The 18189-nt window shown below is 47.1% G+C and overlaps 1 protein-coding gene across 1 annotated transcript; it reads left to right on the top strand.

Moving 5' to 3' along the window:
* The first annotated feature begins 9518 nt into the window (after positions 1–9518).
* LOC128101865 (cystatin-C-like) lies at positions 9519–13082 on the top strand. The gene is made up of 3 exons (XM_052725289.1): positions 9519–9823; positions 12103–12216; positions 12763–13082. The coding sequence occupies exons 1-3, from the start codon at positions 9599–9601 to the stop codon at positions 12844–12846; spliced, it is 423 nt and encodes a 140-aa protein (XP_052581249.1). The 5' UTR covers positions 9519–9598; the 3' UTR covers positions 12847–13082.
* Positions 13083–18189: the final 5107 nt, after the last annotated feature.

Here is an 18189-nt window from a genome sequence, read left to right as displayed (position 1 = left end):
AGCCATGCATGGTGGTACATGCCTTTAATTCTAGCAGGCAGAAGGCAAACACAGGCAGAATCTCTCCTAATTCCAAGTCAACCCGGTCTTCATAATGAGTTCCAGGTCACCCAAGGATACGTGGTAAAACTCCTGTCTCAACACTAAATAAGTAAATAAATAAATAAATAACAAATGCACCATTGGGAACCTGTGGGTGGCAGGAAGAGTTCAAGGTTATCCAGGCAAACACTGTCTCAAAAACAGAAACAACAAACTGTGAAACACACTAGTTTGTGGACATGAAACAGCCTTCACCTCAAAGGACATGAGAGACATTTTATTCTCGAGTCAAATATGAGTGACCATGTCCCAGGAACACAGATTGAGGTTACCTCAAACACAATGTTTCAACATGGCAACGGTTTCATGAACTTGTCACAGTTCAAATACACCGGTGACAACATTGGATGAGGCTGTCTTTGCTACAGGTTTCAGCTGCTGCCTGATTCCATTCTTAGCTTTTTGGACAGTATAAGCTAGTGGTCTCTTAAATTAATACATCCGGAAGATCTCATGTGCTAGTCACAGGATGTTAAGTCAGACACAAAGGTAGACATGAATGGTTTTAACAGAGTTAAAGATACCCCAAGATAATCTGGTTATTGACCTAGGCCTTCCAATTCTCTACAACCACACATCAAATCAGCTAATCAGCCTTGCAGAATACTTATCAGGGGTGTGACTTTCTTCTGATAACTTCATTCCACGTTTTCAATTCTGTTTCCTCTCTCTCTCTCTCTCTCTCTCTCTCTCTCTCTCTCTCTCATTTTTGAGTCCTTTGATCATTCTCCTTTCTTTCTTTATTTTTTTTTTGATTTTTCAAGATAGGGTTTCTCTGTATAACAGTCCTAGCTGTCCCAGAACTCCATCTGTAGATCAGGCTGGCCTCAAACTCACAGGGATCCGTCTGCCTCTGCCTCCCAAGCGCAGGGGTTAAAGGCACTGCCTGGCTCTCCCTTCCCTTTCTTAGCAAAACCATTTACTCAAATCACGTGAAAAACTGCAGCTGTGGTGAGAGGAACGTCAACATGATTTCTTCAAAACAAACAAAAGGAGTTTGGAGGTAAGGGCACTGATTCATTCAGCAAATACCTGGGTCTCTCATAGGTCAGACACAGAACGGCAGTAAACAGCAGAGTACGCAGTTAACTTTACAGTGGTGGAGAGAAGAAATAGGGAAAATTAATACATTGAAAACAGAAGGTGCAAGGGAAAAGTAAGAGAACAGAATCGGATGAGCAGATGAAAAAGGAGAAGATTTTAAAATGTCAGGTCAGGGGCCTAGGGATACAGTCATTGGAAAAGCTCTTGCTTTAGCCTACATGAGACCTTGAGTCCAGTCCCCAGTACAATGGATCAGACAAGTTCTAGGGACTCTATTTGGATCCCCAGCACCCACGTAAGAGGCAGGTATGGCAGTGGTATCTGGAATCCCAGTGCAGGGAGTGGACTTCACTGTCTAGCCACTGTAACTGACTCAGGAGATCCAGGTTCTGTGAGACCCCCATCTCAAAAGCTAAGGGTTAAAGAGATGGCTGGGTGAGTAAAAGTGCTTGCTTCCTAAGCCTCAAATTGAGTTTGATCCCTGGATCCCACATAAGCTAAATAAATAAGTAATAACCTGACGATGGGGCGACATGCATCTGTAATCTGTACTGCAGCTTAGTACTCCTATGGGGAGATGGGGGGTTGAAACAGGAGAATCACTCTTATGTGTACAGGCCAACAAACCTGAGTAACAGCAACAGAATGAGAGACCCTTCAACAAGGAAGAAGGCAAGAGCTGACTCCCAAACATTGCTCTCTAACTTGAGTAAGTTGTCCTCTGATTTCCATAGGCGTGCTGTGGTACACACATGCCTGCACTTCACACACACAGAGAGAGAGAGAGAGAGAGAGAGAGAGAGAGAGAGAGAGAGAGAGAGAGAGAGAGAGAGAGAGAGAGAGAGAGAGACTCAAGCATACAAGATCTTCTGACTTAAAATTTCAGATACAGAAAGAACAATCTAGATTGAACTAAGTTTTTTTTTTTTTCCCGATTGTGAGTATTGGTTGATAGGTGATGGGTAGGAGAGAGTCACTTTCTTTGGGAGTGCCCACTGGTAGGTTGGCCATGCCCTAGTGGATGACCCAAATCCGTATGCACACAGACCAGACAGCACTAAGTGAACTCAGTGGGTTTTGCTTTTAAAAAGAGGGAGGACATGAAGTTGGAAGGGAGATATATCAGAGAGTAGGGAAAGTTGGAGAGAGGGAGTCAGGGTGGATGTGGGCAGTTAAGATGGATTGTATACACCTACAAAGTTTTCAAGAAGTAAATTTTTTGAAATAAAACTTTAAAAATGAGTGTCACAGCATGATTCGTTATAAAATTCCAAACTAGGAACAATCTGAAAGGTTAACATTGGAGAAACCTATGCACTGTGAAAAGCCTCACAGAAGGAACAAAACAGACCATCTGACATATGAACAAATGTTCAGGAAATAGACAGAGAAAAAGAAGCCACCACAAATTATAACCCCCACATGATCTCAGAGTGGTTAAAATGCACATGTACCCACAGACAAATGTGTGCACATGAAGGCACATGTGCACACACACCCACATACAAATTTACATGCATGCATGTAACTTACTTCCTGTATGTTTCCCTTTACTTTTTCGTTTGTTTTTATAATGAACATATTTTAATTTTTAAACACATAATTTTATTTTCAAATATGGGGGAAGAGTTGGGAAAAGCTGCTCAGTGTTGCATAAAATTAGGTTTTGCTCCATTTTTAGATGTCTTTTTTTTTTCTTCCAGATTCAGCTTGAATTAAGATAAGGAAGTGGAGAGGATGTGATTCCAGGTGAAACAAAAAGAAGGAAAACAGGCAGCAGAGAAGACAGGACAGCCAAGAGCCACCCTCAACCTATGCCCAGACTCTCCAGGAGCCTAAGGCCCGAGCCATCCCGAGTCTTTGGGAAGGGAGGCTCACCATGGCAATCAAATATGGAGGCATGTGTAGTTTGTCAACATGGCACTCCTAAAAACATCACACTGCAGTGAAAAGGGCCAGACATGAATGCCAGCATACCATACAATTCCAGTTACAAGAACATGGGGCAAAATCAACTATAGTGGAAATGGCATCAGTTGTTGGGATGTCAGGTGAAGATCCAAACTGACTGGGGAGATAGTGAAGGGCCCAGCATCCCATGGGTTTGAGTGGCATACGGGCACATACCTGCAAAATTCAGTGAAAGTGCACTTAAGATCTGCACATTTCACAACAGGTTTACAACAAATGAAAGCCCTGCTAATAAATACCCGGCTCTAGTGAGGGGTGTGCATACTCAGTGTTGAGGGGTGGGATATATTAGTGTCTGCAACTACAAAATGCATCCAGTGAAAGATGCATTTCAGGATAGAAAGAGCGGGACAGAAGGACCGACAAACAGAAGTAAATACAGTCTACTACGAATGAGTGACAGACTGGTGGACATAGATGTATAGAATTCTTATGACCTTGCTGTAATTTTGAAATATTTCATAATAAAATGTTCAAGGGAAAATGCCCCCAGATCCTGCCTCCCACTGCAGCCTGCCCCTTCCCTCTTCCCTCTCCATCTGCCCTCTTCCCTTCCCTTGTCCCCAAGTGGAAAGTGTATTTTCACCATGGGCTAGGCAAGACTTGGGTTGGCAGGACCAGGGATGTGTTCAAACTTCAGAAGGACTTGATTCCTGGCTGAAATGAAGGAGGCCAGCACGACAGCTGTTAGGAGAGAAAGGAGGGTGGTACCTCAACTCTAAATGCAGCCATGAATGACCGGCAGGCAAGGGGCTGAAGGGGAGGCCTGGAAGGATGGAAAATTAGGGAAGACATCCATGGTAGGGGTTTCCAGCCAAAGGAACTCACCAAGATTATGAGTGAAAACAGCACAGGGACATTGAGAGAGGATGAGGAACTAGATAGTGGTGATCAGATATGAAGGGTGGAGGCTCTCTGAACTGACTTAGCAGGATTCTCTGCTGAGCCTGAGCAGTCCGGGTCTGGTAAGGACCAGACAGGGAATCAAATCATGGGAAAGAAAGGTCTTGGACACTGGATCCAGCCAACTTGTGAAGATAAGAAAGGAGGCGAGGGCACTGAAGAGAAGACGTGGCTGTGTTAGTGACCTCTGAACTCTAGCCCCAACATTCAGGAATCCATTGAGCAGGCAGGGCAGGAGTCAATTTCTGTGACACTGTGTAAAAGGAGCTAAGATTCAGTTACCCAACACTGAGAGGCAGACCACCAACCAGCCTGTGGGTTGGACAGAACTTCTGATCACCAGGGAATCAATCCTGCAAGGGGATTGCTCAACCCAAGCCATCCATCCTGTTTTCCTTGTGGTGGGAGCCTGTGAGCTGAAGCCCAGAGAGATGGGTGGAGCAGCCTGCTGGCCCAGCCAACTGCCTGTATCCCCAGAAGTCCTTTCCCTGTGCCCCTCTACTAGGCTGTGACACATCCATCACTGCATCTACTCTTGTCAATAGTCTGAGAATTAGAGGCAAGCTGAAGTCAAGACTACCAGAGTGGAAAGTACCAGGAGTCTCTACCTTCCTGTGAAGTGTGAAACAGTCAGATGGCAAGCACTAGGCACTGCTCACTCACATCTCTCTACATCGGATGCATCACAGTTTCCGGTGATAAGGTAACAATCCCACCCCAGTCTAACACTGCACTGAAGTGAGCATATGGCCTGGAAGTACCTCATGTCACCTTGAGTTGGTGATAGGCAGAGAAGGGAGAGGGTACAAAAGTGTGTGTGCATAAGAGACTTAAGAGCTCAACCCAAAGAACCCCAAGCACTCCATAAGGGAAGCTTCAAACTCCCGTTTTGAGAGGGAGACCACCAAACCTATGACTTAACCACTTAAAGCAGCTACCATAAATACTTTACTTCCAGTGGCTCAAACCTTGAATATTCAGGATCTCAACTCTTAACCTAGTTGATCTTGTCTCCTGCAACACGAGGTAATGTTTTATCTGTTTGGCCACTTACCTAAAAATAGCATTATTTTACATTCACATTTACTTGTTTGTTTATGTGTGGTATGTAGTGGGTAGCCATTCCAGCTTTGATCTGGAAGTTCCAACCCCCATTGAGACTTCGGCAACTGTCACGCCTACAAGGCAGGGCGAAAGGAGGCGCCTGGGGACCTGAGATCTGGATCGGCGGGTTCGCTCTCTGTTGCGGGACCCTGGACTGGAGAGGTGTACCAAGCAGAGCTCCAGAGAACACCGCTGGACTGCGATACACCTTCCCCAGACTCCGCGACCTACCTATCCCTTAATTTGTAAGTTACGCCATTAAATAAATCTCCTTTTATCTACGTGGAGTGGCCTTAATAATTTCACCAATAGTGGTACTTGGAATTAAACCTAGGGCCTCACACATGCTGTAGGATGGTCTGTATGTCAAGTGTGTTGCTGATTGGTCAGTAAATAAATCACTGATTGGCCCGTGGCTAGGCAGGAAGTATAGGCGGGACAAGGAGGAGAATAAAGCCGGGAAGTGGAAGGCTGAGTCAGAGACACTGCCAGCCGCCATGATGACAAACAGCATGTGAAGATGCCGGTAAGCCATGAGCCACGTGGCAAGGTATAGATTTATAGAAATGGATTAGTTTAAGCTATAAGAACAGTTAGCAAGAAGCCTGCCACGGCCATACAGTTTGTAACCAATATAAGTCTCTGTGTTTACTTGGTTGGGTCTGAATGGCTGTGGGACTGGCGGGTGAGAGAGATTTGTCCTGACTGTGGGCCAGGCAGGAAAACTCTAGCTACACACACATGCTAAGCAAGCACTCTATGACTGAGTTACATCTCCAGCCCTCTTTTTATTTATGTTTTGAGATAGATTCTCACTATGTCGTCCCGGCTAACCCTGAAGTTTATATCATCCTGCTTCAGCCTCCTCAGTAGCTGGGATTACAGGTCTGCCCCACCAGGCCCAGGGAATATTTACTTATTATTGTAGAGACTTTCTGTATTCATATTACCCCTTCATATTCTCTCTAATGCAGATCAAGAAACCAACAGCCGCACAAGCAGACAGAGAACAGGGCTCCCTGAGTCGTCTCTATCAGAAGGGAGTTCTTCCTCCCCTGGACAGGTAGACTACTTCCTATTGCATGCAGCCTCGTGGCTCAACTCTTGGTTTCCTCTCTCTCTCTCAGGGTGTCTGGAGCTTATCTTGAAGCTGCAGGCTCCAGGACACAAACTGCTCTTTCATGCTGAGCTATGACCACTGAAGCCTGTCACCTCTCTGGCACTCACAGTCCCGCCTCCAAGAGAGTTAGATGAACAGTGGGCAGACCCTTTGCCCAAGAGTTGCCTCACCTTCCACCTCTTCCTGCACCTGACTGTAAGTGATCCTTACAGTTCCTGAAAGTGCCCTGCAGTAGTGTCTGTCCCTAGGGGATGAGAGGTGCCACTCAGGTCACCTACTCTCCCAAATGAGTCTGGGCCAGCCTTATAATAGGGAGATGACAGGCAGCGTGATCGCAGATGTCAACATGTACACCACTTCTCTCCAACATGCCCTCACCCACACTAGCCTACCCTGGACCTTCTCTCTAGTGACAAATGATGAGATAAGGAGGGTTCCCCCTGTTTCAACTTACCCTATGTACAACAATGCTCCTGAGAGTGGAGCCCCAGAAGAATCTGATGTCTGCCCAGCATTCTGCTCAGAGAGACCTGGCCAGATGCGGCCCTCCTTCCCGGCTTTGTGTCTGCCTCCTCTTTCCTATTTATCCAGGAAAACATTCATACAGCTGTTTGAAGATTTCTGTTTCACAAATGACAAGTGGCAACCTTATTACAGCTGCTTCACCTAATAGGGCAACGTGAACATTATTTCTCTAGAACTCACAGTGGGGTTAGATGACAGCCATGCCTCAAGGTCCTCTATCCTAACCCTGAACATGAATACTCATTAATAATACTGTCGCTACCTGTTAGATTCCTGCTGATAGGGCCCCATCCAGAGCTCAGACCCAAGGTCAGAGCAGGGGTGACACTGAGTGACCAGGACCTACCACCCCTAACATAATCTCTTTAAGGGCCCAGGGCTTTCCAGTGTTTCCGTCAAATCCAGACACCCTCACTACCAGCTCATTTGGCACGGGGCCATTTTCAAGCACAGAGAGTTAGAGTGAGGTTGAAAGAAGAAATAACACCAGCTATCTACACAGAACTCAGCTCTACCCTGTCAACTCCTGGGGTCCATGGTGAGCCCAGGCTTGCTTTGTCCTAAGCTGGAGGATACATCTGCCTACACAGTACTCACTTGAGCATATCCTCTGCCTGAGGAGAAAGAAAACTAACAATCAGGTTAAGAAACTAGTGCAAAGGAGCCTCATGATGCTGCTGCCCCAAGGGGACAGACAAGGCTAATTCCGCTTGTTTACAGGAAGTCCAAGAGTAGATAGAAGATGAGTCTCCAGGAACTGATGGGCTGGGCAAGGGTCCAGTCGGCACCAACAGGAACCGCAGAAGCACCGGGGAACTTTCTGAGGTCAGACACATCTTAGATCTTGTGTGCATTCACTAAAACTATGTTTGTACGTAAAAAGTAAGTCTTTTATCATATGTTAACAATATCTCACTACTGGTGAGTTGGTGAAAACCAGATAATCTTCCCAAGCAGGGGACAAAGGACCAGAGACACAGAGGGGGGCAGCCAGCACGGGCCATGTGTTTTGATGTTGATCCTCAGCTGTCTGCCTTCTCACTGGCTTGGTTCTTAGGCCCCACATAGAGCATCCACACAGCTGCTAGAGCGGGAGTCATGGTCCTGCCGCTTCCCTGGTTAGACTTACCCCTTCCCAGTGTTCCTTGTTTCTAAACAGGAAAGCCCTGTTGAATTTCATCACTGAGCCATGGCCATTCCATCTACCTGGTGTTTTCCTGATCTAGGTGGAACTCTGTCTGTTTAAATCCTAAAGGGACCTCTCAACTAACATCTAGTGGCACCCACCTCTCCCTCTCCTTATCTCTTTCTACAGAGCATTATAATCGACTGATCTTAATTATTGATCACCCCTCCCCCATATCACCACCAGCACAAACCTTAAAGCTTGCCTATGCGGTATTATTGTCACCAGCATAGGTAGCAAACAGATGAGGGAAATGGGGCCAAACTCAGAGAAGATCTGTCCTAAATGTTACAAATGCACATAGAATCTAAAGAATTACTATGCGCCGGGCGGTGGTGGCGCACGCCTTTAATCCCAGCACTCGGGAGGCAGAGCCAGGCGGATCTCTGTGAGTTCGAGGCCGGCCTGGGCTACCAAGTGAGTTCCAGGAAAGGCGCAAAGCTACACAGAGAAACCCTGTCTCGAAAAACCAAAAAAAAAGAATTACTATGCACCATAGGAATATAAGCTATTTCCTTAAGAATTATTATTATATGTTGAAATTACATTTGATAGGTTAAATAAAATATATTTAAACATTCAGTGTTGTACTTTTTAAAATTGTTTTGTTTTGCTTTTTTTTTCCCAACAGGATCTCACTATGTAGCCCTGGCTTGCCTGGAACTACAGATGCAGACCAAGCTGGCCTTGAAGTAACAGAGATCCCTCTGCTTCTACCGTATAAGTGTTGGAATTAAAAACATGAGACATCACATCCAGCCTTTCACATCAGTAGTTTTTAACCTGTCTATTAGAAAGCTTAATAGACACACGGGTTCTTGTTCATCACTACTGGGCAGCCTGCAATGTCTGTCCAGCTACCTGGGCTGTCCCCTGTCCCTAGTGTGGCCTGGCCCAGGAAGATTGCTGGAGTAGATTCTTAAAGATACTGAGTAGCTACACAATGCCATACTCTTCCCCATTCCCCACTCCCTCGGGGTCAATTCATCTTTTTTTGACAAGGAAGTGTCTTAGGACAGGGCCTGCAGGAGCCTGAAATAACAGCCCTGTTCAGAGCATTTCCAGAGAGTGACCCAGCAACTCACAGATCAAGGTTGAACTCTGAAGACCCAGGAAGTTAAAGAATGGTTGCCCTTTACCTTTCTGGAGGAACAGAGTTCAGACGGCACGGACATTTTAGGGTTCAGAGAGCAATGGCTTCTCTGTTGAAACCAGACTTTTAACAAACTGGGAACTTAGAGTGAAAGGGCAAGCTGAGGAAGAGGGCCCTGGAGAAGAGGAACTGGGCAAAACAGAGAGCTAAGAGTGAAGAAGTGAGGGAGAGGCAGGAAGGGTGCGGCCGAGTGGGGGAGGGGCGGGGCAGCAGAAGTTGGTCCCTCTAGAGGCGGGATCTGGGCAAGAGGAGACTCGAAGTAGGGTGGGACTGAAGAAGAGGGCGGGATGGTGCGGAGGAGGCGGGGCCGGGAATAGGGAGAAGGGGCGGGACGGAAGGAGAGGGGAGGGCGGCAGCCGGAAAAGGAGGAGCCGGGAGAGGAGGGCTGGTCCCAAGTCTCAATTTGGTAAAAGCCTCACGGTGTTAGCATCTTCAGTTCTGCCGCAACTCCGAGTGCTGTTGGAGCTCCATCCCTTCGTCCCAGCCAACCATGGCCAGCTCGCTGCGCGTCCCGCTGCTCCTGCTGGCCCTCCTGGCCGTGGCCTCGGCCACCGCCCCCAAGCAAGGCCGGCGCCTGTTGGGAGGCCTGCAGGATGCCGATGTCCACGAAGAGGGCGTGCAGCGGGCTCTGGACTTCGCCATCAGCGAGTACAACAAGGGCAGCAACGACGCGTACCACAGCCGCGCCATACAGGTGGTGAGAGCCCGTAAGCAGGTGCGTGTCCCCCGCTGCTGTCCCCCTGCTCTCGGGCCGCTCCTAACTAGGCGCCCCTGGCCAGGGCGCGGTTCGCGTCTGCAGGAACTTGGCCAACGCCAGTACTTCTCACGGGAGCGGTCCTCCTCCTGCCCTGCTTCTCAGTCCTCCTCGATGTGTTTCCAGGGTTATTCCCCCTCCGGTTTATCCTGGAACCCAGAAGAGCACTGCGGGTGGGCGCCCAACTCCTCTAGCTCTGTTTCCAAAAGTTCACTTTGGTGCCGAGCAGAGGCACCAAAGATGTAGGTCAGAGCCTCCAGCGCTGAGCCAGGCGCCACCAGCCGCCTAGGGTTAGTGTCAAGTGCTAATGACCTGGGAGAAGGATAAGGAGGCTTGACAGCTGCCCTCTCTGAGTAAGCGCCCTTCTTTAAACTTCTTATTCTGACTGACGCGCAGATTTTATCCCGTCCCTCCAGTAAACACTTGGCCACGTTTGTCCCTGCTCTACTCAGGCGCACGTGTACCTGAGTGTGTGTGTGTTTATGTGCATTTCTTTTTATGAATGCGTTCAGAATAAGCACTTCCTGAAAACAAGGGCATTCTCTACATACCAAACAGACACGCAGTTCCTTCACTCAGAATCTCACTTAGTTTGCTGGTCTCCATAGAGTCTATAGACTCTCCCGGCACGGGCTATTATCCATCCAGTCTGGCAGCCTGCCTCTCTCTGAGCAGTGCCTGCTCTGCCTTGCTTTCCTTGGCAATGTGGAATGGCCCAGCCAGCTGTGATGATCAGTCATGTGCCACCTGATGAGGTTCCCTTCAGCCTTGATTCGGTGTGTGATGGGGTGGTCCCCTAAGGTAAATAACCCCGTGATGCTGTAGCCATTTTAGCTTGGACATGAGTGTTTTTGATTATCCACATTCCTCAGAAGAGGCCCCCGTCCTTAAAGGACACATGACTGTGTAGACTGGTGCGGGGTCTCTTGGCCATAATGTTGATGCAGGTCACTAGGCAAGCCCCCTCTTGGGTCTTCTCAGAAGGTGCCATCTGGCTGTTCTGGGGACCCTTGCTTCCCTCTACTTATGGCCCTGGAACATTTTTGAGAGCAGCCTCAGGAATTGGTAATTGACCCAAGACAGCAATCTTAGCCAATAGCCGTAGACTTAGATTCTGACAGAGGAGCCAGCATCAAGGACCACTAGCCCCAAGGTTGACCCAAAAGAGGGCCAGGTTTTAGACCACAAAAGGTTGTACATTAGTGTGCAGAGCTCATTTCTGCCTTCTCTTGAAAACATAAACAAGTTAAATCCTGCTCCATTTCTCCTGCTGCTGTGACCAACCTTCAGAAAAGTCATGCACTTCCCAGCTGTCATGGTCCTTGATGGCCAGTGTACCTCTCAACTGTGGCACTAGGTGGAGCAAAGCATAGGAGTTGCAGGTTATTTGGTCTGTGGGTCTCCGTTAACTGGTGGGAAAACCAGGACCCCTAGAAATCAAGAGCTTTGTTCCTGGTCCTGCAGGGCAATATACAGAGCCCTGCCGCCCCCGCCCCCCCCCCCCCCAGCCCAGGTCCTTCAGTCTGTGCTTCGCATTTCTGACAAGTTGGTCTGGGGTGCCCTGTACAGGGAGAGGGATAAGTTCTATTCTTAAATTGCAAATGACAGGACACACTTGAGGAAATTCTCCCTGGACAATCTCACTGAAGGGGGAAGCATTTAAGGGCAGTCTTTCCTCTGGTTTGAAACATCCCTGCTTGTGAGGCATCCCATGTCCTCTGGTCCCTGGAAGGAGGGAGCCTGCGTAAATAAAAGGAATGGGTTCTCTTTAGGTTCTGTAACTGTGAACAGTGAACTGGCTTTTCTCCAGTGGTTCAGTGTCTCAGCCTGAGGAGCCACAGTCAGCAGGTTGGAGCTAATCCCATACTACAGCCCAGAGCCTTTGCTTATGATCCACACAGCCCGGGACTCCTAGAACACCCCGGCTGTCTCCCCAGACCCTGTCCTTTCCTTCCTGACTCACTGAAGGGTTTGTTAGTCCTGGCTTCTGCCTTTGTGCCCAGCTTCTCCTCTTACTCAGCTACATATGACACTTTGTCAGGGTTAAAATTTGTCAGAATAAAAGGATTACCTGCAGGGCCTGAGGCCACTTGTCTGGAAGAGTTGGCTTGTGTTCTCTGTGAGCGAGAGTTCTGGCCTCTCAGCAATGCAGGCATAAGCCCAAGGTAAACACTTTAGTTCCGTGATGTGAGGTGACTGCTTGTAAGTGACTTGACGGGACTGTTGTCTTCTCACTGTAGATCGTGTCTGGAGTAAACTACTATTTGGACGTGGAGGTGGGCCGAACCACATGTACCAAGTCCCAGCCAAACTTGACTGACTGTCCTTTCCATGACCAGCCCCATCTGATGAGGGTATGTACCTGATATGGGCCTAAGAGCAATCACACAGGCAAAGGGATTGATGAATGCGATTTGGGGTGGGAATGGGTATATTTGGAGAAGTGCATGTGTAGGGAGTAATGATTTGTGAGTGACTACAAGTGGATGTTCGGCACATGTATGATCCTGTCAATACAGACCTGTGCCCATGTAGGGTTAGGGGAGGGATGTATGTCCACATGATTCATTTAATTACTGAATGAATTTATCCTGGGAATTGGGGTGCTAAGGGGACAATTATCCCTACCAGACTAGAGGCAGCTACACGGATTCTTACTAGAGAGAAAGGCTCTACTTAATCCGAACAGAGGGCTCCCACGCCTTACACAGGCTACTCCTTAACAAGCTGTGCTGGAGCCAAAGAAGATGAACAGACCCTGCTGAGTGTGCTGGGACTCAGGAGGGGGAAAGGGTTTCACTTCCATCATTGCACACCTGCTTCATCATCCCGGGATGGGTACTTCTCTTTTCAACTGCATCGTCACCGTGCTGATTGTTCCTCTCTGTTCCCTTTGGCAGAAGGCGCTCTGCACCTTCCAGATCTATTCCGTGCCCTGGCAAGGCACACACTCCATGACAAAATCCAACTGCAAAGATGCCTAAGGGTTGAGTCCAGTGATGCAGACAGCTCCTTCCCTGTAGTGTCCCATCCCTTGGAAGGGTGCTCCAGCTCTGGAAGACATCTCCAGTGTGTTAGCACCAGGAGACGATAGAGACGCTGCTGCAGACAGGTTCTGCACATCTGAACAGCTGTCCCCTGGCTCCACTCCTCTCCTTGCAGCACCTCTCATGCCTTGCTCAATGAAAATAAATAAATAAAGATTTCCCTTGGCTCCTTCTGAGTTGCTTCTGTCTGTCTCAGGATATGCAGCAAGGAAAGAGAAAATAGGAGCTGAAGGCGTACATCCACATGCATATCAGGATGAGCCCTTCACAAGTGCCAGGAGTCACCTAAGCTGCCTCATCAAAGCTTTGCCTCTGCCTTTGGAAGGGAGTCGGACAGTGAGGCCAGTGGAAGGTACCATAGCTGGGCCCAACCTCAGCTTCTGCAGAGGTGACCTGATGGAGGGAACTGCCCTCACTAAGAGACTCTGTGCATGATGAGTCTGCCTACTCTGTACACAGTAGAAACGTGTGTGTGTGTGTGTGTGTGTGTTGATGAGGAAAACAACAGCCAGCACCCAGGCAGAGTGACAACCCAGAGCCCAGGCAGCACTGATCCTACACACCCTGGGCCACTACAGCCTATGGGGATGAAAAATGGATGCTTCCAGCCCTTCTCTTCCCTGACAACACAAGCCTTTTTATGCAACTTCAAGGGGGAGGGGAGATTTTAACACAAAAGGACTGACATAAAGACTCCAGCTTCCAAGCAGTTTCAGTTAATAACATCACCTCAGTTGCATAGATCAGGGGCATCTCAGCATCCCAGTATGGGAGACCACAGTATTAAAATGCAAGTTCTCACGTCCATCTACCTGCCACTCAATGCAGAGGGGAGTAGCCCAGCTACTGGGGTCTGTATTCAAATCTCCAAAAACGATCAGAGCTAAATTAGGAAACTGTCTTTGGGTTACTGGGATGCTCAGATCACAGTGCTTCCTAGAACATCTGTCCTTTTACGAGTCCTTTGATCCTAAGCAGTAGCATTTGTTTGTCTTTGGCCCAAATCCAGGCCACTGATGAGCTAATTAAGGGAACTGGCCACACTTCCTGGATTGACAGCAGGCAGTGATGCTGAAGAGTGTTCCCATGGCTCTGAGCTTCTAGGACTGCCATGGTAATCATAACTGAGGCACCATCACTACACCAAAGAGGCTGCCTTACAGTCACCAAGGCCCCACCCTGTAATGACAAGCTGTGTACAGAACAGGTCTGCCCTCCTGTCTTCCCCTGCCCTTGTGTCTGGAGCAATGACTTGGCTCAGCAGTCAAGATCGCACATCCTCATGCCAGTTTTGTGTATCATTTGCATATCTCAGTGACTGAGAAACTCTGAAAATGTTCCAGTGAGCCATAACAACCCACCAGTTAAGTTCAAAAAGTGAAAAGATAACCTACACACACACACACACACACACACACACACACACACAATCAATCAATCAATTCCTATATCTGGTACATAATTCATATCCAGAATACATAAGGAGCTATTAAAACCCAATAAGAAAGCCACCTAAGCAAATTTCCTTTTAGAAAGATGTTGAAATTAAAAAGTGAAGACAATTTCATAAGCAAGTTAATTTTTTAAAAACTACAACCTAATTAAAAATTGTAAAAAGTCTCACTAGGCATATCTCTAAAGAAGAAATGCAAAACAGATATTAACACATGTATGAATGCCTAACATAAATCTTAAGGTAAGTTAACAGCATCAGTTCCCACCTCATGCTTGTGACATGGGTATCAATGAAAAGAGAGAAATTAACAAACAGGTATCCCAACTCAGCTGGTGAGGGTGGTGAAAACAATTTGGAAAACTGCCTGGTGTATCCTCCAGGATAGCAGCCCTACCCCTTTTTCTATAGCCAAGATAAATGGTATAAAGTAACAGCACTCTCATGCTTGCCCATGCCTTCATACAGCTGGGTTATGCACACTGTCAGAAAGAAAGAGAAAAAAAAAAATAAGTATCCATCACCTGGGGCTGGAGAGATGGCTCAATGGTGAGAGCACGAGCCGCTCTCCTACTTGAAACTTAGAACCCATTGTAGAATGACACATTGGCCCATTTTCAGTGTCACCACATCCCAGAGAGATACAGAGGCCTGAGGAGATTCAACAAGATGGGTAAGGAGACAACCTGTGGAGCTGCATTGACACTCATCGCCAAGTTGGGCCTGGTGCCACAGAGCTGTAGTCTCAGCTCTTTGGAAAGCTTAGTCTGGAGGAGTCCAAGATCAAGGCTAGCCTAGGCAACTCATTGAGAGCCTGCCTCAAAATAAAAACTTAGAAATGGCTGGAGATGTAGCTGAGTGGTAGTTCTTGTATAGCACGTACGTGGCCTGAGTTCAGCCCCAGTATCACATACACACAAGAAGATCATAGCAGCACACCGTACTGTACTAGCTTCATTTCTTTTGTGATAAAATATTATGGGTCAACCTGATTTAGACAGTCCCTCATTGAGACTGCATTCCCCGGTGATTCTACATCATCCAGCTGACAATTAGAACTAAACATCAAAACAATTACGGTAGTAATATCTAAGGTCATAGATCACAGAGCACCATAACTAATGCAAAAGTTAGAAATACTATGAAAATCACAGAATGTGACACAAAGACAGGAAGTGAGCACACAGCACAAATGGCCCCCATAGATTTGCTCAATGCACAGTGGCCTCAAACCTTTGATTTGAAAGAAACATGCAGTATTTGTGAATGGCAATACAGCAAGAGACAGTTAAAAAAAAAAACACAACAACAACAACAAAAAAAACCATATATACTTGTACAAAGTGTCCAGATGAAAACTGCATAGATGGGACTGGGCAAAGCTGCCCTTCTCTATATAATCCAGACATTTCGGTTACCCCTCCTCTCTTTTGGGCCTCCTGACTGCTACACCTGATTCCCCTGCTGTCCCCTCTCCTTTCCCCTCCCTCCTCTACTCACATGGCTCAGGGTCATGTCCATTCTGACTTTCCCAGATGTCCCTGCCTCTGGCTATGCTTTCCCATTTATCTGTAAAAAAAACTTTCTCCTCCACCATATCTAGGAGCAATCATGTTCCTTTCCTTCCCTTCTTTATTTTTTTTTTTCATTCATCTGGTGACAAACCCCAGAACTAGTCATGCCCTTTCCTTTTTATTTCTTTTCTCTTTTCATTCAGATATGAGCTACCACGCCCTTCCCATCCTTCCACCCCAACTGTATTTCATACGTCTGGAAATGCTATGGCCCTCTTTTTCAGGGGGTATTTTTGAAGACTCATAGCACGTGCATGATTAAAACACAGTCAACCAAGATTAGTTAAGGTTTCTATTGCTGTGATAAAGCACCATTACCATAATCAACTTAAGGATGAAAGATTTTATTTCAGCTTACAGTTTTACTCCATCATCCAAGGGAAGTCAGAGCAGGTACTCAGTGCAGGAACCTGGAGTCAGGAACCAATGCAGACGCCATGGATGGGTGCTGTTTACTGGTTTGCTCCTCATGACTTCCTCAGCCTGTTTTTTCACACCATCCAGGACCACTCACCCAGGAGGACGGGCTCATGCACATCAATCATCATTTTAGTCAATGCTCTATTGCTGTGAAGAGATACCATGACCATGGCAACTCTTGTAAAAGAAAGCGTTTAATTGGACTTGATTACAGATTCCACGGTTTAGTCCATTATCATTGTGGCAGGGAGCATGGCAGCACACAGGTAGAGAAATTACAAGTTCTGCACCTGGATCCACAGGCAGCAGGAAGAGAAAGAACCTCTGGGCCTGGCTTGGGCCCTTGAAACAACAAAGCACCTCAAGTGACACACTTTCTCTAATAAGGCCAAACCTCCTAATCCTTTCAAATACTACCACTCCCTATGAGCCCAAGGTGTCGTTTTCATCCAAACTACCACAATCTTTAACTAAGAAAATACACTACAGGATTGCCCACAGGCCAATCTGGTGGAGGCATTTTCTCAACTGAAGTTCCTTCCTCCAAAATGACTCTAGCCTGTGTCGAGTCGACATGAAAACTAGCCAACTACGTGGAGACATGTAACTGGGAAAGGGGAATTTGATTAATGCTAATATGCTAATAGACGGAGTGAAGAACCCAAGAAGAGGAAGGCTTGTCCAGACTCTTGGTCTCTCTGTTCGCCAGCCCGGCTCTCAATGCAGGGGGCAGGACACTTTCTGAAATGAGAGTCCTATGATGTGTTAGACGAGGTAAGTCAGGGAACATTTCTTTAGGATCTCACTAAATTTCCTGTCCTCAAACTCATGGCTCTCTGCCTTAGCCTCCTGAGTACCACACTTATGGACATCCATCACCATGCCTGGCAGAGTTTCTTTACACCCTGTTATAAGACAAAGGGTAAAGGAAGGGTGGAGTTTCCACCACATGCTTTGGGAAAGAGAAATTCTGGTTTCCAAGAGTCAGTTCACGTGACTGTGAGACCTATCAGGGAATGGAATTTGTATATTACAGCCTGAGACTGAAGACCCGTTTCCCTTGTGAGGCCCAGTGTTTGCTCTTCAGGCTTTTGGTTAATTGGATGAGGTCCTACATATTATCAAGGGCCACCCTCTTTATTTAAAGCTACTGAGTGTGCCTATTAACTATATCCCCAATGTCCTCCACAGCAACACCCAGAATGTTGAGTGACAGGAAGCCTAGGCACCACAGCCAAGCCAAACTGACACAGGAAAAGTTAAAACTCTCAGAGCAAGGCTGCTTCCTTTTAGTTTTTTTTTTTTTTTTCCTCTTCAACTGTTTTTAAACTGGAAAGTGTTTTCCAAAACTGCTGTTTCTGCTTTATTTTCTGAAGAAATATGTTTCTTAGGAACAGCATGTTCCAAACTCAACCCTCCCAGGTGCCCTCCTGGCTATTCGCTGTGCTGTGACTGTTGGACAAGAACAAATTCTCATCTTGATGACATCAAGGCACGAACTGGGTGCTCAGGGCCTCAGTGGCCCACTTGCTCTGCTCACATCTCTCCGGATAAGTGTTCCTAATTGAATCTCACCTAGCTGCTGAGGGCTGGGAACCAGTCTTCCCTTGGTGGTGATGGGGGCAGGTGTTATATACGAGAGCCTCTGCTTCCCAGATTCTTTAGCTGTTCTTCACCACCCACAAAATTAAACAGGACAGTGCTCAGGTGAATGCAAGCTGCACCATCATGTAAGGTTTTAGAATCAAGGGTGGAATCTCTTGCTTCTTGCTCCCTGGGTCGGTTTCCTTGGAATGTGCTGTCTTGCTTGAGGGACTATCCTCTCTCTCTCTC

Source organism: Peromyscus californicus, unplaced genomic scaffold (genome assembly GCF_007827085.1).
Source record: "Peromyscus californicus insignis strain IS unplaced genomic scaffold, ASM782708v3 Scaffold_7__1_contigs__length_154581171, whole genome shotgun sequence".
NCBI lineage: Eukaryota > Metazoa > Chordata > Mammalia > Rodentia > Cricetidae > Peromyscus > Peromyscus californicus.
Note: the sequence above shows the minus strand (reverse complement) of the source record. Positions and strands in the feature narration are given on the sequence as shown.

Excerpts from the sequence above, each read along its gene's own strand:
- LOC128101865 (XM_052725289.1), top strand. The coding sequence starts at position 9,599 with ATGGCCAGCTCGCTGCGCGTCCCGCTGCTCCTGCTGGCCCTCCTGGCC. Across the intron at positions 9,824-12,102 it reads TGGTGAGAGCCCGTAAGCAG|ATCGTGTCTGGAGTAAACTA; the intron begins GTGCGTGTCCCC and ends TTCTCACTGTAG. Across the intron at positions 12,217-12,762 it reads ACCAGCCCCATCTGATGAGG|AAGGCGCTCTGCACCTTCCA; the intron begins GTATGTACCTGA and ends TCCCTTTGGCAG.